The sequence below is a fragment of the Thunnus maccoyii genome, chromosome 12, assembly GCF_910596095.1.
Source record: "Thunnus maccoyii chromosome 12, fThuMac1.1, whole genome shotgun sequence".
Classification (NCBI taxonomy): domain Eukaryota; kingdom Metazoa; phylum Chordata; class Actinopteri; order Scombriformes; family Scombridae; genus Thunnus; species Thunnus maccoyii.
Genome location: NC_056544.1, coordinates 19984504 through 20006863, shown reverse-complemented (window position 1 = coordinate 20006863; position 22360 = coordinate 19984504). Strand labels below are relative to the sequence as shown.

The 22360-nt window shown below is 39.8% G+C and overlaps 1 protein-coding gene across 1 annotated transcript; it reads left to right on the top strand.

Moving 5' to 3' along the window:
* The first annotated feature begins 11164 nt into the window (after positions 1–11164).
* On the top strand, positions 11165–13966 carry neurod6b (neuronal differentiation 6b). Its single transcript, XM_042429297.1, has 2 exons — positions 11165–11245; positions 11626–13966. Exon 2 carries the CDS (start codon positions 11631–11633, stop codon positions 12633–12635), a length of 1005 nt encoding a protein of 334 aa, XP_042285231.1. The 5' UTR covers positions 11165–11245; positions 11626–11630; the 3' UTR covers positions 12636–13966.
* The last annotated feature ends 8394 nt before the right edge of the window (positions 13967–22360 follow it).

Genomic DNA, 22360 nt, shown 5'->3' with positions numbered 1-22360 from the left:
ATTTAACACTGCAACACCATGTTACTTGTTCTCGCTAAAACTGATTAAACACAGATGGCATGGTGTCATGTTGAGATATTTCCAGCAACGTTTCAATGACGTTTAATAGAGTGGAGAAGTAGGTGGAATTATACTGAGCATCCAGGGGTCTATTGACATGTGAAGAACTTGGTTCTTCATTTTTCATTTTCACTGAAAAACATATTTTACATCATGCTATACAAATATGCAAAAGCTACTTTTATAGCTACAATATGTTCAACTCTTGTAACGAGAATAACTTTATAGATACAAACAGGGGTAGAAACAATAAAATGAATATCTGTTAAATATAATATCTTTATATAATATTTATATCTTGTTATTATATTTATATCTAAATACTATAATTTTTTTGTTGAGGATGTGTCAGAGAGGTGTTGATTTAACTCCGAGCTGTGAAAGACAAGAGAAGATTTCATGGATCCTTAAACTTGTGAGCTTGTGAGCTCACAGTCATGTCTCTGTCTTTGATCTACATATTTTTTATAATTTTTGACAGTATTTTTCAGTTCCTGCCTCCTGTGTTTTGTCCCTGTGATGGCCACACTACAAGTGAGCAAGAGTTAGTAGTTTTCTTTTGTAACACTTAACATACAAACATTTCAAATAATCACAGTACACATAGTCTTTTGTTTTCATACAGCACACACTTTATCATTGACAGTTTGTTTGCTAATTTGAGTGCACGCATTTCGGTTAACATTCTATCTTTAATATTTTTTGCTGGTGTTAAATCCTGATTTCCCTTTGTCTTTTGTTTCATGGATCTGGCAAGTCCTCCCTCTGGCCAAAAGAGTTGGCACCAGTAAAGATGGCCTCTTATACTGTGGCAGGCAGGAAGTGGAAGAGGCCAACCGGGCGTGCCAGAGGGGAGTCTGCCTTTCGGGATCCAGTTAACTTCAGTTACTTTAGGACTTTAAGTTTATTTTTCTTGCTTTTGATAGTTAGTTGGGTTGTAAATATATTCCTGATATAAATCTTTGTTGAGATTAAGGTTAATTTGTGTTATAGAGATAATTGTTTATTCCTGCCCCCCTTGTGTGTCTGTGTAGGCTAGCTGGTGTGTATATAAACCCCCCTTATGCGTCATTTGTCAGGTCTGTCATGTTCAATCCAGTCCAGGTTGCTGTTTGTTTAGTTGACCTCAATTTGAGTTAAAGGGCCCTAGTTTTTTTTAAATTACTTTCTTCTAGTTTTCCTATTTTTGTATTTTGGAAAAAAATATTTGTTGAATTGAAATTAAGTTGTAAATAAATTACTAATTTTTGCTTTATTTTTGAGTTTTACTGCTTGGTCCCTGACAGTCCCCATCAGATTAAAGCTGAACAAATATATTAAAGATGTAATGTAGGCTACAGCCTGATACACAGTCAGGTTCCACTTTATCATCCATTAAGGAAATGTAAGTCTGGTAAATGATGAATTATGGAAAACACTGAATCAAATGTTATTGTGTTAACTTATTGACACTTTTCCCGCTCTGACTCAGGCTCCTTTTTTTAAGGATAAATGTGCATTAATATCTCTACGTCCACTGGATTAAAATGGAGGATCTGCTTTTAATTTACCTGTTGCCATAGTGAATCATAGTACCGGAGCTCCATTGATGATGGCTTTTTTCATTCACCACTCACAAGCTCAACTCAGAGTGAACATGCTCAGAGTTGATTGAATTTACTCTGATCAGCTGTTGTGGAACTGAAAATTCTGAGTTTCCCATCTCAGGGGTCATCAACTCAGAGCTCAGAGTTCCCAAATGAGAGAATATCTTTTTGAAGAACGGTGTTGATCCCTCCAAAAGATTTCCAGAGACTTGTAGAATCAATACCAAGGCTGAGGAATACCATTCTTCAAAAAGATATTCCCTTATTCAGAGTTTTGATGATGGTGGTGGAGGGTACACGTTGGTCCAAAATCTCCCATAGGTGATTCACATCATTTTCATACTCATCAAACCATTCAGTGACCCCTCGTGCTCTATGGATGGGGGCATTGTCATCCTGGAAGGGACCACTCCCATCAGGATAGATATGTTTCATCATGGGATAAAGGTGATCACTCAGAACAACTTTGTATTGATTTGCAGTGACCCTTCCCTCCAAGTGGACAAGTGAACCCAAACCATGCCAGCAAAATGCCCCCCACAGCATAACACCGGATCCCCTCACTGTAGGGGACAAACATTCAGACCTGTACCAGTTCTTCCTGTAATTTGTCTCCCGTCTGTATCTCAGTATTGTGTTTATAGCTTGTTGTGCGTCCCCCCCCCCCAAAAAAAAGCATTAAGAGTGCTGTGCACTCACTCATTCATTCATGAATAAATATTTTTGTTTGTTTATAACCATCAGCGTCCATCATTTGACTGAACAGGTCTGATGAATCAATGGCAGTCTACCTATTCATCATTGAAATGGGAGATCTGGTGTTATTGTTATGTTAAGTCATGGCTTATTACTATTTCAAACACTGGGTTTGTTCTATTTAAAGCATGGCATTAAATTACAGCAAGTGTTACACTGTGATTGGATTGCTAGCTGCCTTCGCATCACTTTCATCCACCAAAGTGGCTAGCACATCTCAGTGACCTGCATTTTCACTGGATCTTTTTACAGTTAACTAGGTTGCTACTTATACTGTGAACAAATGGACTACATTTAGAAGAAATTATTATGGCTTAACAATTTTGAGCAAATTTGCCGAAGACAGCAGAAAAGCAGAAACTTCCTGTTCTTTCAGTGAGGGCTATGTGAGAAACGTCATCATCAGGCCAAGCCAATCAGAGGCAGAGAAGGGTGGGTCATGCCTTCGCCATAGTAGAATTTGTAAGTTCGCATCCAGGCCAAGACTTCCTCTTCCATGTGCCGGTCGTTGTTTACAGTCCAATTAACAGCTTGAGATGGTCCAGACAACATTTTGGCTAATCTCTATAAACAGATATATGCTTATGAATGCAGATAATTAAATAAATAAATAAATAAAAAGCTAAATCGTTGTCAGCCGATGGGTTCCAAGATTGCATTTTGGCCAATGTGTTCCACCTCTTTTGCGCTCCGCATGGACTGTTTACCTGCATGCAACCAAAACCCGCTCAAACATAGTTGGTCTTTAGAGGTTCTGATTTTCTAACTTTGAACAAAGGCTAGCTGTCACCCCCCACTTCTAGTCTTAATGCTAAGCTAAGCTAATCACCTCATGGCTACAACTCTGTACATAGTACTCAGATATGAGAGTTTTTTCAGTCTTAACATCAATTCAACAAGAAAGCCAATAAGCGAATTTCCAAAAATGTCAAACGATTGCTGTAATACAGGATTTTGACTTACATGACTCATGTTAACTCATATGGACTCAAAAGCGTGGACAGCGATGGCTGCTATTCATTATTAATGAGATCTGGCTTTACAGCCCAGTGCCCCCGCTGAGCTACATAGATCAGAAAAGCGCCCAACTACACTACAGGGGAAAGTTGGGAAAGGTTCAACTTTACGCAAATGTCCTGTGACGCAAAGCAAGCGACAACCAGTGAGAGCCAATTGTGAGCTATTTACGACTCCACTCCACTACATGAGATGACTTTAAACAAAATGTTGGAAAAGCTTATCATCTGATTTCAACATGTATCTAACGGTCCACCAGAACCTTTAAATGAACAACGACATGTGGAAACAAGTTGCCATAGATAAGATTTCTCAGCAACTCGTCCAACAACATCTTTGGACTGAATAAAGAACTAAAGCACTGGCATGTCAGTCCACTGACTTTGCTACTGTAGGGGTCTGAAGATCAAAATGACAAGGATTGTGGTGGCTGCAGCTTGCAGGTTAATACTAACTGTCAAGTATGATGATGAAGAGGGTTGGGAACTCCATAAACTGACTCATGATCTAACAGACTAATAGGAAACATCTTTAACAGTATGTTAGACTCAAACTGGAAGGGCCCACTTACTCCTTTTTCTTCACTTGTCAATCTTTGATTCTGCATGATTTTGAGACCTTTGCTCTTACAACATTTACCATGAGTCTTTTGACAAACTGCATGGCTGAACACACATGTAGACACTGAAATATTTGTATACAATCTAAACATTAGTGATGAATATGAGCTCCTATATAAGGAAAGCAAATTAACAGTTTTCTACTTCATTGGCTATATTGTGAAGACGACTGTAAGCCAACTTTAAAATTATCAGATATTTATGCATTTTAAACAATACACAGTACATTTGTGGTCAATGTGGTCATCTGACTATCAGCAAAACCAGCTTCTTATGTTGGCGCAGACACTGTCAGCAGGTTGCCAATAACATAAGTGAATTAAACCAAATATACAACAGAATTTGCAGAGCAACCCAAATACTCATTTCATGCCACACTTTGGTTCAAACACACTCACAGCAAGGCGACGAGAGGATGAGGACAGTTGATGAGGGGAGAGGGAAAAAGAAATCATATCAACACCAAGAGTGTTGATTAGGTGAGAAAACTACATTACAGCACTGTCAATCATCCCAGCGTCATATCTGGAAAAAAAAAATCAGAACTGCTTCAAAGAATGCAAAAAAGTTGAAAAGTCAGCAGATTCACATGCACAACCAAAACTTTATTTCATGAGCTCTTTGTTACTTCTTAGGGAGCAAAACCTACATAAATGTCTCTCATGTAAGCTGCTTCAGAGGCAATTTAGAGAACATGAGTGATGTTTTTTTTTTTTTGTTTATACACCTCCCGGACATCACCTCCTCTGTTTTACACTGCAGAGTTTACTGTACATTTCATACAATACGTATATACAATTAAGGATGTGACTCTTCCTTAAATATGATATCTGACACATTTTTATTAATCTTATCACTTTCTGGGTAAGGAAGTGTCGCATTCTACCACAACAGATTGTCACCGCCACTTTGAACGTGTGCGAACAGATTGTGCTTTGAAAAAGAAACGGGTGCCTGCAGCAACATTTCGCGTCTGCATCCCATCTCTGTCTGAAAATGGGACTAACATCTTTACATTATACATTTTCAAAACATATCCATTATTCATATTCCCATATTTTAATACTATTAGCACATCTTTGCCACCCACCTAAATACCTGAGTGTTTCTTATCAAAGGAGCAATGACAGTCTGAGTTACTTTGTTTGTGTGTGAGGAAATGAGTTGGGATTAAGAAAGTATTCCAGTAGTGGACCATCACACAAAACAAAATCAGATCTGTGAGGTGATTATTTTACTGTACGCTCAAATGGGAACAAGAGAGACTTCCTTATTTACCTCTCACTGGAGTGTTGATAGACAACAGCAACAAAGGCAAACATGCACACACACACACACACACACACACACACACACACACACACACACACACACACATACATACACAGTGCTCCACCTGTGTGGGTGGGGAGGTGTGGCCACTCAGCAGCTGAGTGGGGCAGCATATGGAGTTTCTAATTGGGTAGAACAGCACAGCTGGAGGACACCAGTCCAGGACCTGGCCTCTGGTAATCAGTCCCACAATCCTCAGCCCTCCTCTGCACGTCCACAGTACTGCGCACCTTCAGTGGATGGGGGTTGTTGGATGTGGTCTCACTGCTGAAACCACCGTGAAACTTGTCCACTTAAAGTGTTTTATGACATGTTTTCCCTTTCAGACTCTAAGTCATATATAAAGCATAACTGGTCATTGACAACTGGATTTCAACTCTCAATTTTTTTCAATTATTCTGACTGATTCTGAGCTGAATCTTTAAAACTTTGTAGAGCTCCCGGACCACTTAACTGAGTAATACCAAACCCAACTCACCATCTTGTCTGCAGACTGATTGTTTGCTTCATAATGAGCCATGTTTGGTAAATTATGCAAATAAAGAATACCTAAAGTAATGATTTTGCTCAAATTCACCAAAACCTGTGTATTTGGACAAATATCAAATGTTTTACAAATCTCAGTTCCCCAAGTTAGGACAGAACAGCTTTTAGATAATCAGACCTTTCCATCTGAAAATGAACAGAAATGCTTGTGCTTTGCTTGTGCAATGCTTTTAAAACAAAACTTTGGTCAAATAATTTTGTTTTTATTTGATAGTTTTTTTGAAAATGTAAATACCTTTATATGCATCTTACTTGGATATTGATTTATTAACCTGTAAGGGCAACAATTATATCTTAAAGTAGTCATTTTCAACAGAAACAGTGTGCAGAGAAAAACGCAATACCACCGCAGTTTTTAAAATTAAAATAATGAGAAAAAGTTTTTGAGGAATGCATCTGTTGACAAAACATTCACTGATGTGTTTCATTTGTTTCCCCAATATATATAAATGACGTTTTGTTTTACCTTAATGTTAAAGCACTACGTACATTCACTAAGTTAAGGGAAAAGTGGTGGTCTTAGTTCAGTATCTTAAAAGTCATCAGTGACTTGTAGTACAAGGCAGGACATGTTTACTTTATCAACATTCACCAAAGAAAGAGTGAGAGTGAGAGAGAGAGAGAGAGAGAGAGATGGGGAACGATATGCAACAAAAAGTCCTGAATTGGGCAGTTGATGGTTAGCCCCCTAATGCCTGGTCCACCAGAAAAACCACAATCTTTCCATCATTTAACCAAACCAAAGGTGCTTTTGTTGCCTGAATTGCACACACAGGACCCAGGATTCAAACCCCCAGTTGCACTCTATCACCTCCGACTTCCAGGATTCACTGGCAAGAAATGTTGCCAGTGAACATATTCCACATAGCAATTCAATTTTTGTCATTTCAAGGACACAAGGTGTGTAACGTCGACTGTTTTGTAGCTATTGTTGTAACAGTTTTTGCTGCCTTGTTAGATTTAGATTTCAAACTCTGACCTGGTTAAGCTTTTAACCAGCTGCAGTCTGAGAATATACATGTACGCTTGGTAGTGTCAGATTTTGGATCATTATACCATAAATAAGAGCAATAAATCTGGCTACTACAAGGTTTGTGGAGAGAAGAATAATCTGAAATCTAAAATAGCAGCAACAAGGTATTTGTCATAGTATTGGGTATCAACAAGTGCGTCAAATAAATAACCTGCGCTTGTACTTGGACCTGAAACACCTGTTTAAGCATTCCCTTGTTTAGTCTTGAAAAATAACAGTGCAAAGCTCATTACAGAGTCAATGTCAGGATTTAAAAAACACATGCTTTGGACTTCAGAGTTGTTCAGTGGCTTCACTGGAGGAATGAGCCACAGGAAGAAGCACTAAAGGCATGGACAGAATCATGCTTTATTACCATACCCTCAACCATTTCACCTTGCACTCATCATCCAGACACAAACTCTCCTTAAGTGCTGACATCAATTGAGAAATGCTTGCAACACAGCGTGCGATCAGTGGCGCCTTCATTTGCAGCTCTACACCACGCGCCGTGCCTATAAAAGCTGATAATGTGATAATTAAAAGAGCTGACAGGCAAGAACTGTCAGCGAGACACCCTGATTTACCAACCTCTGCTATTTGTTATACCTCTCAAATTACTAGGCTTCCACCCTCAAACTATGACACATAAAATAAGATTTGAAATAATTAACTACAGGTTAGAATTGTTGTGAAGAAAAAAAAAAGTTAAGGTGTCTCGGTGGAGGGCAGTTTTTAATGAAAACCGCCCCAAAAACCTCATAGGATCATCAGTTTCAGACCTGAAACAAGGATTTCTAGCAGACAAAAGATCACTGCCATGTCTCTCTCTCCTTCTCTCTCAACCACACCATGATTTATTACCTGAAAAGACAAGAGAACTAATTAGTGGAGTAATTAATTAATATAAATTTGCATATTTGCATTTGCAATTAGTGCAGTCAACTGATTAGTCTGAGATGGGGAGTTTGACTCATCAGATGCTGGTGTGTGTGTGTGTGTGTGTGTGTGTGTGTGTGTGTGTGTGTGTGTGTGTGTGTGTGTGTGTGTGTGTGTGTGTCTGCTGGACCAGAACGATCAGCAGACCAGCTGAGGCATTTTGGGGGGAAGGCAGTGATGAAGGGACTGTTTTTTTTATTTAAAGTATTTTGCATGTTTGTGTATTTTAGGTGTGTTCATGTACAGTACGTGTTTGTCCACATGCACACTTGCCTTTGTGTGAACACATTAGGGATGAGAAGAGTCACTGATTTGCATTGGTGCACTGGCATAAACGTTCATGATACAATTGCCCTGATTAAAAAAGTGTGCACAGGATACAATTTGGGCTGAACTCGCAATGCATCATTTCTAACATCTCTGCATCGGTACAATACGATTTATGTATATATAATTATTAGTAGATGCTAGATGTCTTTATTATTTAGAAATGTGACCAATAATTTGATATTTACTTTGATTCCTCCTCTCTAAATGTTTCTCAAGTGCGCTAGCATACTACAGCTAAGTGGTGCGCTGCCAATTGTTCCAGGTGGAACTCGCACTCTAGAATTATTGTTTCGCACTTCGGAGTAAGTGGATTATTAAACCTGCAGTGCGGAGCTTTTACATATAAATGAATGCCTGTTACATTCAAGCCCTTGGCAAACGAGTTCACACAATGCTGATAAAGCCTATAACCGCCGGTTAAATCTCTCTGTATTTCACAATATACTGGAGTTTTTAATCTGGTGTCAGGTTTGACATTCCCACGCTGGCCTAATGAATGCATGAATGCAGATTTCCGCCAGGCAGCTCTCTGCTAACTTGAATGGGGATAAAATAATTTAATAGTGTGGCTCTTCTAGACTTGTTATTGTTATTGGACCAAATGGATCAAATTCTGATCATTTCACTGGGGTTGTGTGACGCTCAAAACAATTTATCTACTGTTTTACAGCCGCAACAGCAGCAACGGAGTAGGCTATGGCGGAGTCTATGACGTAAGCATGTGTCGACAGTGTTTTTGTAATTACTCTTACTGCCAGGAGGGGGAGATAAAAGTCCCGCACTCCAGCTTTAAACTATTTTGACAGTAATTGTTTGGGTCACAGAGCAGATGCATGTAAACTGGAGACAGAGAACACTACACCACAAAGGACTTGTGAAAAGGCTTCTTTGTGAAAGGTCCAGGTGTTTTTTCAGAGGTCAAAAACAAAACAGCATAAATGAGATGCTTACTAGAGAAACAAATATGTAAAGTAAAAATGGCACTTTTTTACTGAATTTATGATTTGATGTATGCTTAAGAAATTAAATCAAACTCTCTGTACTATACTGAATTGCATCATTCTTTTGCATTGCGACGAATTGTATTGAATCAAATTGTGTCGAATCACACTGCATTGCAATAGGGGTGAATCGTATCGGACCACATTGGTAGTTGCTTCATGTATCTTTAATGTATTGGATTGTTGGCAATGCATCGAGATGCGTATTGCATCGGCCTCAGTGATGGAGATGCACATCCGTAGAACATGTTTGGTGCCTCACATCTCCACTCGGGTTAAGTGTATGCACATTCACCAGAGTGTGTGTGTGTGTGTGTGTGTGTGTGTGTGTGTGTGTGTACATGCTGTCATTGTCACTGCTGAACTCATTGTTGCATGGTCTTTCATCCTCTGAACTCACACCAAGGTGTAATCAACATGCTGTGCCGGGCCCAAACTGCTGATCGATGTCTTGTAATGTCCAATATAGAGAGATTGATAAGTCCCTTTAATTGATTCTCCTTGCAACAAGGTCATTCACAGGCTTACATTTGTGTGTGTGTGCTTGTTCCACATAACTGAGAAGTGCATATACCCATATCGAGTGCCAGCTGTGCCCCAATGTGGATTTGGCAGTGTGCCACTGGGCCTTTTCCATGGGGTGTGCTTAATGTCTGTGGTCCTGAGGTACCACAGCTACCAACACTATGCACGCCCCCCTGGTATGCTCACATCATGCTCCATGTAAGGTGCGTGCTGGAATTTCTTTACCCAGTTTATATACTGTACATTAACACCACATACTCTGTGTGACTGTCTTGCGTTTTGTTGACTTTGACTTTACTTCCTCATTGTTTATTAGTGTATTTTTTTGTTTTTTGTGACCTTATTAAAACCCAGTACTGTGTGTATAAATGTATTGAAGTAGTAACTTACCTGTGCCACAAACTGGACTTTCACATTTGATGAAGGTGACAAAATACAGAAATAACCGTATGGGCTTCTGTATGTACGAGCAAATTTTGCTTTTGTTTGCTGATTTGTTTGCTGATTCACTGTCAGAGAAATGTACAGTCTGTTACCCTGCAGAGTGATGTTACTTACACTATAAAGCAGAAATCCAAGTAGACTCATTTGAGAAGGTGCACAATCACAGATACAGAGCATATGAAAACCCACTGTATTTAACCATGTTTACATATACAGTTTCTTGGGTCTTTGAGACCCCAAACAAAAGCAATGTGTCATTTTCAACTGTTCAAAATCATGTTTATAAACAATTCTCACAAAATTATTAAAAATTGTGAAGTATCAAGATGATAAAACAAGTTTGTTTTTTTGAGCTGTTAAAGAAGGCCCCAAACAGAACATTAACCTACTTGGATATTTAAATCTTCTTGGTCCCAACATAACTTACTGCAGATCCCTGTCAGAAATGCTTTTATAATTGATTAAATTTAATGTCACTGAATTATCTATAAGTATAATGAATAAACAAGTGAAAACGTAATCTATCTATCTATCTATCTATCTATCTATCTATCTATCTATCTATCTATCTATCTATCTCACCTGTTGAGAATGACTGCAATCTCTCCTCATTCTTTCCCAGACAAAAAGACATTAATTCATCTTTCTTACACGGAGAGATGCAGATATTAGTTGTTATCCCTCTCCAGTCTGTGTTTTTGACGGTAAACGCGGGCCTCCCGGTGCCCATTACCGGAGCTGCCAGATGATCGGTACGGAATGGAGGTCCCATGGGAGACTGAACACGTGGTCTAGGCTGCCACAAGACGTCAGCGGCAGATGGCATGGGTACCCGCTGTTGGCATGAGTGTCATTCCTCAAAGAGAGAGGGAAGGTGAAGATAGAGAGAGAGAGAGAGAAGGGGAGAGAGAGAGAGAGGGGGGAGAAAGAAGAGCAGAACACACACAGCAAAGCAGAGAAAAAAGAGGGTGCGCAGGTTCAGCTTTTTCTTATAATTTGTTGGTTTGCAAGAGAAGAAGCTGCGGCGCAGATTCAGAGGAGATATTTGGGAACATGCACGGTGCACGCTGACCAGAGGTAAGTATTACTAGCTTTATATTGCTTATGCATTAATAGGCTTTTGTTCAGAGTTCAGGTGTGCAGAATGATTTTGTACTGTGCTTTTGCTAAAAAAACAAACAAAAAAAACCCCGAAGTGGGTCGTTATCATGTATTATTACCAGATATCATGTAATAAAAGGCTTAAAACAAGGTTCTATTGCTACAACAAGTCCAAAGACAATGAAGTTGAGTGCCTTTGAAAAGGTAGAAAGCTGTGACATTGGCCTCGCTTGCCAATTTGTTCCTCTTCCTCTTGGGAGGACCCATTCACAAGGTAATTAACTGACAACCTTCAAAAGACGTCGGTGGTGTATACTCTGTCCTTATAGTTTATGTTCTGGCTTTGATTTTTACAGGAAATATGTTGACACTGCCTTTCGAGGAACCGCATATGATGTGCGAGCCACGGTTTGGTGCCAAATATCCCCGTGAAAGCTTACCTGAGAGCCGGGAGCAGGAGCGACAGCACAACCCGGACAGGTCCAACTCAGACATGAGGGAGGCAGAGGGCGACATCTCCGACAGAGAGGAAGATGAGAGAGAGGACGATCAGGATGAGGACGGGCTTCCTAAAAAGCGAGGCCCCCGGAAAAAGAAGATCAGCAAGGAGCATATGGACAGGTCTAAACTACGGCGTCAGGAAGCCAACGCCCGTGAACGCAGCCGGATGCACGGCTTGAACGACGCCCTGGAGAGCCTGCGTAAAGTTGTGCCGTGCTACTCAAAAACTCAAAAACTGTCCAAGATTGAGACCCTCAGACTGGCTAAAAATTACATCTGGGCCCTGTCAGAGACTCTGAGCGCAGGGAAGAGACCGGACCTCCTCACCTTCGTACAGACTTTGTGCAAAGGATTATCCCAGCCCACCACCAACTTAGTGGCCGGTTGTTTGCAGCTGAACGCGAGAAATTTCCTCACAGACCACAACGGGGAGGTCATGTTCTCTGGCAGATCGCCATACGATGCTATGTACTCGTACCCAGGCTCAGACATGAACACGCCCCCCGGCCACAGCGGTGGCAGCTTGGACAGCAGCGCCAAGCCGTTCCGTCACTACAGCTACAGCGGCGCGTACGAGCCGTACTACGAGAACCCATCCCCAGAGAGCAGGAGCCCGCATTTCGACGGCCAGCTGAGCCCGCCGATGAACTTTAATGGGATTTTCTCCCTAAAACACGAGGATCCACCAGACTACGGCAAAAGCAGCCACTATGGCATGCGCTACTGCAGTGCGCCAGGACGCGCGGCTCTTGCGCACAACTCCATGTACAGAGTGTCCCCAGAGGCCCGTTTCCCCTACGATCTGCACGTCCGCAGCCAGTCCTTCCAAGCACAAGGGGAAGTTAATGGCTCTTTCCACAATTAATCAATCAGCTGGACAAAGCTCAAGTTTCAGAAGCGATGCAATTTCCCCCCGCAGATGTCGAGAGTGAAACGAAATGGACTCCAGACAGGCTGATGCACTGCAAAAATGCCAATTTTAAGAAATAATTTTGTGTCATGTATCCAGTCTTATTTTTCTTTGAAACACGATAAAAAAAAATCTGCACCTTAGATTTCACTTATTCGGTGATTCATTTGTGTCAATCTGAGGCAAAGAGAGGAACAGCAAGAATGTTGTTTGGAAACAAATTCAATTATCTCAGTCTGAAGGCAGATCTTCTCCTTCGTTGACAGAAAATTAAGATTTGATGGCTTAGTGCCACATGCTTGTTTCCAGTGGAAAACCACAAAAACTCAAATGTAGAATAATTCGTTAAAGATAAGAGATTCTGAGCAATTTGTATGTTCTATCTAAATTATCCTGGGTATATATAATCATTTGTCAGTGCTACAGATGTCGGTCATGCTGTGAGGTGGATGACGATGATATAATGCACGTTATTTTGTTTTGGTGGTTATATTATTAGAAATCGGTAAAAATGAGCAAACTAAATTCAGCCAAATGAAACAGCGGGGAAGAAAAATCTAACAATGTTTCATCATCAGGGAAGTTTGCTGAGACATGATTGGAGTTCAGAGATTCAGTCTGTTAGCAATAAAGGTCAATTGAGCTATGCAAGGCAGCCAAATGCAATCTTTGCTTATAAAAAAAAGAAAAGATATATGTTCCTCTCACAAGACGTTTCTCATAATCTAATATCTACTTAAAATGATGGCAATTATACAAAATTCAATATGATCATAAAGTTTGGAGACGTGCATGTGTTTAGGAGACCTGATGATGATGTCATCTGAATTGGTCATATAAATACAGGAAGTTGTGGGGAAAAAAACATAAAAATTTGTATGTGGAGTAAATAGTGTGGTAACGAGGTGAATGTAAATTGTATTTATTTAAGCTTATTTATTATAAGTCCGTCAATTTGAATGTTGATAATATATTATAAAAAATATTGTACATTTCAGCAGTGTTACCTTTTATGTGAATTTCCATAAAGTTTTTTTTTTTAAATTTATTGTTGTATATTTCACTACAGTTTTGCTTGAGGTCGAGCACTGGAAGGAAAATCATTTTGTGTGAGGTGAACAGTTTCAAAACAATATGAATCCGAACAACATGCCTTAAAAAAAAGGGAGATGATGAACATCAATATGCAACGAAATGAAAGTTTTTGGATAGTTTGATGTGAACCTTTTACACTTCCTTGTTCCTGCTGAGGAGCAACTGTGATGCACTTCATGTATTTCTGCACAATGTTGGTGACTGTACTCTCATAAATCCTGTTGATTTTGTAACTTTGAGATATATTTTTATTTCTCTCTCTCTCTCTCTCTCTCACACACACACACACACGCACTCACACACACTTACACTCACACACACACACACACACACACACACACTTCTGAAAACTCGTTATGGATCGAAATATTCGTGAAGTAATGTGTTAAATGTTTTGTGATGTGTTTTGTCGCTATAAAATGAGGAGAGGCTGTGAGAGGCTTTATGTTGTAGCCCTGCAGCTCCTCAGCTTTCTGTGGAAGTGATCGACAGCAGACGGCAATTAAAAAAAAAAATGTTAGAAAAATAAATCACGATAAAAAAAAACGCCCCGGGCGTAATTTTATTTATTTATTTATCAAAAAATTGCATCTTGTAATAATCTAGTATAATTTCACAGGCTTGAGGTGTGTGGAGGCCTGTTTCAGCACAGTTCACAGAAACAGATTTTTAACAGGCTATGTACAATTTTAAAAAATGCATTTCAATCATTTTCTATATAACAAGTCAAACCCTGGTCTTAATTGGGGGATTTGTAATTACGCATTATTGGATAAAATACAATGAAACGATGTTAAATCTCACACAGCCAACAAAGTTTGGTGATTCTTCCTCTGAAATACGCTTGTCGATATAAATTGATTTAATTTCAGTTGATCAGAAGGCTGATTTGTGCCCATGAGGTGTTGGATGTCAGCCAGAGAGCACAGACAGTCGATCCCAGTCCTCCCAGTTAGAGGAAAAGTGTAACTGGTAATCTCTGGAGATTTAATTTCGGAGAAAAGGTGATAACTGTCTGTTTTTTTTTTTTTCAGGTCTTAAAAAACAATTTGATTTTGCTCTCCAGCTTTTTTTTATGACTCTAAACATCAAGAAAGAGATTTAAATGAGGCTAAACCCACTTATTCCCCTTTATTTGCGGCATGTTTATTTGCAGAAGTAAAATATATAAATACATGAAATAATTTAATATAATCAATTGAAGCAATATGAAGCTGTTGTTGATGAGATCATGTAGATTAAGTCATTTATTTGTGTTTACATCGTGTTTATATCCGGAGGAAGTTGTTAAATTATCGACTATCTTACTTTCACTGTTAAAGATGTGTATTTTCACTTTGGGGTATTATCATCAAAATATACTGAAAACCGTTCTCTGTATTATTTTTAGTATTATTTATTTATTTATTTATTTCAGGATGTAATCATTAGAAAAGTTGGAATAGCAAGTTGGCCAAGGACGCGCGTGTGAAGGAAGGCAGACGCGCACTCGCAGCCACGATGCAAGAATAGTTTAATAAGTTACCAACGTCTCGACATGACAGTCTTCTACAGGGTACCGAGGTACATAACAACTCAACAGACATTATATAGAATATATTATATAGGACACAGGTGTGCTCTATCAATCACATTTACATACTGTAGGAGGACAGACGCACACACGCACCTGCTCAGGTTATTTCTTTTACGCCAGTCAGATGGCTGGTATTTAAATTGATAAAATTCTTTTTAAAAACCATTTAGGACCAAATTCATATGTAGAGTGCAAAAGCAATATGAAGAAAAACCTTAAACTGTAAGTACAGTTTAGTCAGTATTGGATAAAAATGAAAATATGTCTCTTTCAAAACCTTCAAAACTCTCTTTGAATTTTTATGTTGGAATAATTGAAGCTTTCGAGAAGAAGACAGACATATGAGAAATATTTTGTTGTTTAAGGAAACCAGATATAAACTGAAAGTGAAAATGAGCTTGGCATGTCTGTAATTACTTTAGTAAAAGTTTATCTTTGCAGCAACAACAAACACAACTATGAAATCATATTTCACAAATGACAAGGATTTCCATCTGGGCCCTCTCAGGCCACTTTTGAGCTTCAAATAATTGTCAATGTTGTTTTTGTAGCTCAGTAGCTACTTAACCAGAAGACACCTGTGTACTTATCAGGATTCAAGTTACAGTAACTTTCTTTTTTGTTTTTGTTTTGTAGAAGTTTAACTAATGAGAAAAAGGGAAAAAAAGAGTTGGTGTTGTAAATCATCATCACCAAATTGTACCGTCTGATGTAATCTAATGTTACATCATTATTAGCATATTTGTTGCTTTGTTTTTACAGATGAACATGAAAATTTGCATGATTATGAAGTAAGACATATTAATATTGTGCAGATTCACAACTGTAAGAAAAAAAAAAAGAAAACACTAAATTAGGCCTGGTGGAAGCTGCTCGTATAAATGAGTATTGACTGGTTATTCAATAGAAATCATTAAACAACATCCCATTTTCAAAAATTCTTCCTGTTGATGTGACTGCAAAGAATTTCAAACTGTGCTGGGATTTGCTTCATGTTGATTTAGATAATGAAATAAAATGCTGCATTTGGTGAAATGTGCTTCTTACATTACAGAAAAGAATCACAGCAAGGCTGAAAAACCACAACTTCAACTAATGTGACAAGAAAATTAGAAAAAGCGATTGTTTTCCTGACTTCATTCCCTCACTCCTCCTCTGTCTCATCATTAAAACTGGAAGACTGGGTGGCTAGAGGTCCCTTTGGGGTCCTTTATGGGTTAGGGGGCTAAAGCACCTCTTTACCCCCCTAACCCACACGCCACCACCAGGCCTTGTTTGTCCCATGCAGGAAGATTCTCACCTCGTCTGTCTTGTTCCTGCTTTTTCTACCAGGCTGGGAGGTGTGTGTGTGTGTGTGTGTGTGTGTGTATGTATATGGAGGGTTCAAATCCCTCTTGAGGCCTCCCACGGGAGGCAGACAAGGGTGGGGAGGAGTGGAGAGGAGTGGAGGGAGGGGGTGTTTCACGCCCACAGGGTCCACGGGGTGGCGTGCGGCAGTTTAGCACGGGGTCAAACGTGTACACGTACCCCTACATTCATGCAGCTCATTAAGCTGGGTAGAGAGAGAGAGCGAGAGAGAGAGTAGGGGGAGAAAGAAGCATAGGCAAAGAGAGAGCATATGGCCCAGCTCTGTGTGGGAGGTGAAGGACAAGAATGGGGGATATATATCGTATAGAGGCGCATTTGCAATCCGAGACATTGTATCATAATTAGTGCAAAACAAACATTGTGTTTCTATAGGGATAAGTTGCAGAATGAGGTCGACAACAATCATCTGAGAAGTTGAGAAAAGTTTCATGCAGTCACCTGTCACCTAACACAGCTCCATCTTTATGTGTATTTTATTTTGCAGTATATTATGGTAATTTATTGTAATCACGAGCCTTTTCCTGCAATGTCTAAAATCTGAGTGCCAGTCAAGAAAAAAATGAAAATAATGTTCCCCGCCATGTCGTCAGGCAAGCATCCTCAAATTTCGTGCCATTCCCAAGCCCCAGATGGTGTGGGATGGGTAACGTTCCCCCATTAAATTCCTAATAATCATTTCTCCTGCGGAATCGGGGGTGGTGGCGGTGGGGATGGAGGAGGGTGGGGTGCGAGTGTGTGTGTGTGTGTGTGTGTGTGTGTGTGAGGATTGGGTTGGTGGGTGAGGGGAGTAGAGGGATTTGGTGTTTTAATTAGACAGATTTAAGGAGCTGAACCCCCCCACCCCCCCCCCCCCCCCTCAGTCTCTCTTAGTGTGTATGTGCGTGTGTGGGGAGGGACTCAGTTTCATTTGTGCTTGTGTTTCTGTGTGTCTGTGTGTCTGTGTGTGTGTGTGTTGCAGGTCACGGCAGGGCTGATGCTGCAGTGGAGGAGGCCTGACACTCCAGTACTATGGGCCAGGAACTCATTAACGTGTCAGATTGGTGGATCAGTCTCTCTGGCAGCCGGCCCGGCCTCTCACAGGAAGTACTTTCTCTCTATCTGTGAACTTGGCACCGAAAGGTTAGACAGGGTGGGAGGGAGATGTGGGGAATATGTTGGCCTGAAGAAGAGAGAGGAGAGAGACAGAGGCATTCATTATAATATTTGGTCAGATTGGATAAATATTGGGTGAAGGATTGCAGTTTAAGAGCTGCTTTTATCTGGCGGGGAGTGGAGATGAATGAGTTATGAATAGTAGCGCTGGTTTCCATGGAGTGAGAGAGGCAGAGTGACTCCTGCAGTTGCACTATTTTGGAGGTGGAGATATGCTAAGTATGTGACAGGAGCATCTGTCACTACATCACCTTTGTGCTTTGTGCTCTTGGTCTAAGGGTACTCTGAGTGGGTGTAGTATGTGTATGTGTGAGAGAGCGTGTGGCTACAATAAGAGAGAGTATATAGAGTGGGTTTGGGAGCAGCTGGGAATCAGGGGTGTGATCCTCTGACACCCCAGCAACACCCTATTTCAGGGCAGACTGAGAGGCGCGGGTGCTACTGGGTGAAGTGGTTTCGATTCCCTCGATTGTGAATATGAGCATCTGGCAGTCATGACTGCACTGCGGAGTGTTTGCATGATAGTCAGATAGATAGATCCTCCTAAATACATTACAGCTTTTCACAGTTGCTTTGGCTATCCTGTAATAAAAACCATTATTTTTGCAAATCCACAGTTCCTTTTATTTACAACAGAGTATACGTTTCCTCTCGCTTTCACATACTGTAGAATCCAAATGTGTAAGAGCAATTATCTTCAATTGGCCCAGTGATGCACTGAGTTAATCTTGAAAATGTGTAACCCTTTGCACTTGATGGAGGCAATTTGCATCACTAAGTACTCTTCTTCTTCCTAGAGTCATAACTCAGTTAAATTTGAACACACAGACAAGACACAGCGTGACTTACACTGCAGATCTTGTCTCATAATCATCACGTTTTGAGTTTTCTTTAGTGTCAAAGTAATCCAGTGATAAATAGTGATATAATGATCTACATCCATGGTCATGGTGCAAACTGGAAGTGTGGATAGTTCATTCAGCAGGACTTTTCATGGTGCAACTTTGCCAGAATGTTAACAAATATAGGCTAAAGAAATTGGGCTCAAGTGTAGCCAACAGCAACAGTACTTTCTGCCCATACATATATAAAGATGAACATAAAGATGGACATAGCGAGGTGTGACATCACCAGTTTTTTTGGCAATTGTTTGGCCCCATCTTTTCTGTTTAGAGCCAGGACCTTCCAAATAAGAAGTGTGGGGTGTTGCCTTTCATGTTCTGGAAACGCCCCACTACCTTTGACCAAAGCTAACACTAGATCACTGGGAACACCAAGATGTTTTGGGCTAACGTTAACTACTTTAGCTAAATTGTGCTAACAGGGAAGGTATCAAGTAACGTTAAACTTACCGAAATGTTGTGACAAGTCCTATTCATTAGGAGTCCTGGAGCCGGGGGAGCAGCAGGCAAGTGAACTGCCAATCACAACTGTCAATCAACACCCACATAGCAGAACTCAAAGCTACTATAACTCTTCAAATCTTATTAACGGAGCAATAATTTCCAAAATAACCACCAGCACACTTATTAGAGGGCCTGGATTTAGCGATTGAGACCATAATGACTTGTTGAAAACAATTAGTGACTTAATATTTCTAGAGAGGGAGGCGACTGAAGCCAATGTCTAACAGCCATCAGTGGCATTGCACTTTAAGGTACTTCTGCATTGGTTTCAGCCTCAAGCTGTGGTAGTTGGCACTTGTTCCTGCCGTTATCCACTAAAGCATCATGCATCATGGGAACTGTAGTTCCAAAACTTTGAACTAGATTATAAAAGACAAAGAATAACAATAGGAGTGACACAATCCATTAATATTCTTCTTTTTGGTTTGCACTTTTTTTTTTTAAGGCTCAGGATGTCCTATCAACATGGTTCTTATATCCCTGGAACACAAATACTATTCTGTATACGATATCTCACATGCAAAATTACATGCATTTCTTAGTAGCCCAACTTATACTGAGAATAACAATACATGACATGCCTGGCTAAGACATTTAGTTACTTTGCTAAAAGTCTGTAAATAAAGGGATTGAAAAATGAGCAAAAAAGCCTATAGGGTTTAAGGGGTAAATGGGCTCTATTACTCTCAGACACATTTATCAACATGCTCATTGTGTAAATCCGCACATGCAAAACATTAAAGCCTTATTATTAAGGTTGTGATATTTAACTATCACAACCTTTCAAACAGAAATTTATTTCTGAAATCTGGTGTTGTCACAAAAAGAAGGGATAACAAATGAATCGTTTAAATTCAGTTACAGAAATAACACCTTGCAATGAAGTTTATCACATGTTGTCAAATGTAGTTTATAGGTGCAACTCAAAAAATAATTTCTTACTGTGAACACACTTTTTTACATATGATATCTCGGTTACTGAACATGGAACACATGGAACAGGCAGACATCAGACAGGGTCAACAGCCTGCTAACACATGAGGGAAGAAATGAAAATACACTGTGAAAGTATATACTGGAGAAGTGGACACAGAAGACATGTTGCTGTGAGAGAACCGTGAGTTTATTCAGTTGACTGTAGAGGGTATGTGACTTCATTATTGAGTTACTGTATGTAAGTCTCAATGAGAAATGACATAAAGAAACACATGTCTTCTGTCATGTTGACACAGTTCCTTAAATATTTGACTCAAATGACCTGTGTGTAGGATTTAGTGGCATCTAGCAGTGAGGTTGCAGATTGTAACCAACTGAATACCCCTCCCTTTCAAGCGTGTAGGAGAACCTAGGGTAGCTGCGAAACTGGCAAACAACATGAAAGGCCCTCTCTAGAGCCAGTGTTTGGTTTGTCCGTTCTGGGCTACTGTATAAACATGGCAGTACAACATGGTAGATATGAAGGGCTCATTCTAAGGTAACGAAAACATAATGATTCTTATTTTCATGGGATTATACACTAATTAAAACATACTTAACATTATAGTCCATTTCTGCCAATAGATCCCCCTAAATCTTACACAATGGTCCTTTAAACCAGTGGTTCTGACACTTATTCATGTCGAGAACCCCTAAACTGACACAAATTAGACCACAGACCACATCTAATAAGATTTTTGCTTTCAGATGTTTTATTACAGAAAGTGTTTGAAACCCATGACCAAAATAGTCATACATTCTGTCATTGTGTTACCTATCAATGGAATTATAGTGTAAATAATTTATTCTCCTTTTTGCTGGGGATCCCCTGGAACCCCACTTTGAGAACCACTGCTTTAAACGATGATAAAGGGACATGTTATTTTGGTGGCAACATTGCACCCGCTGGCTATTTTATTTACTTTTGACATGAGGTAAAGAGGACAGATCTATGTTTATATTCAGGGGCTCTACTGGAATATCTTTGCATGATTTACAGTCTATTTTTTCCAGTCTTATTTATCTTATACTGGCCTTTGAGGCAGCCTCTCAGTTCAGCTTTTGTCTGAAACAGGCTGTTTTAGCTCCTGTCGCTTTAAGGCCCCCCTCCAGATGAGCCCAGTCTGTTTTGTTCTACACAAACAAACAGTAGTAGTAGGATTTCACTTCTTTTTCTCGTTCTTTACTCGAAATGGAAACTTCTCAAATACATCCGTAGAGTTTTCAAGTCTGAAACTGATTCGAAATATGAGTGTACCACACCAACAACCAATGGAACAACCTTGGCAACAAAGGCATTGCGAACAATCTGACATCAACACAAGAGGAAGTAGAGGTATCATACCAAATGTGGTATTTCCCCTGGGGGCGGTGTATTACGTCCTGCATCACACAGAGTTTTGTGTGCCTTATGCGCGACCTCGTCAGCTCGCATTGGGTCATCTCGTCACTTTTTGGATAAGCTAGCAAAACTGTAACCTAAAAAGCTGTTTATTAACCTAATCTTTGCCTTATCCCCAAGATTAAACCTACAGGAGACCTCACGTCTCATTGTAACTTTGCTCCTTGTACTGCTGGCATGGCTGCAACTGCAACTACACTTCCCTGCAGACTTTCACTTGACTGTTGATAAATTCTCAAATTGACCATTATAACATTTTGTCCAAGAGCAAAAATCTAAATCTAAATCCAAGTAAACTGATCTCATATTGTATGTATGTATTAGTCATTCTACCTTGCCTAATTTTCCAAGATTTAGAAATAAAGCTATCCCACACTTTGCCTTCTCATTTTCATCACACCAAAATAATTCAGGATTTTTTTTCTGCATTCTTACAGGGTGCATGCAGGTGATCATATAAAGTAGCTTACAATAAGACTAAGTGCAATTTATTTACATCATCTCCCAGGTCACAGACCAAATACACTCCACCTTCCTCACTTACCTACTTCTATTGCCAGGGGTAGGATACCTCTTCTCAGGTGGACATAGCATAGGGTTCCATACCAAAAGGTTTCTTTTCTATCTATTTGAGAGTGCTTAGCATGGAAAAATTTGGGAACTCCTCACCAAACTACATTTCAGTTGGTGCAATCACCAGAGTCAG

Excerpts from the sequence above, each read along its gene's own strand:
- neurod6b (XM_042429297.1), top strand. The coding sequence starts at position 11,631 with ATGTTGACACTGCCTTTCGAGGAACCGCATATGATGTGCGAGCCACGG.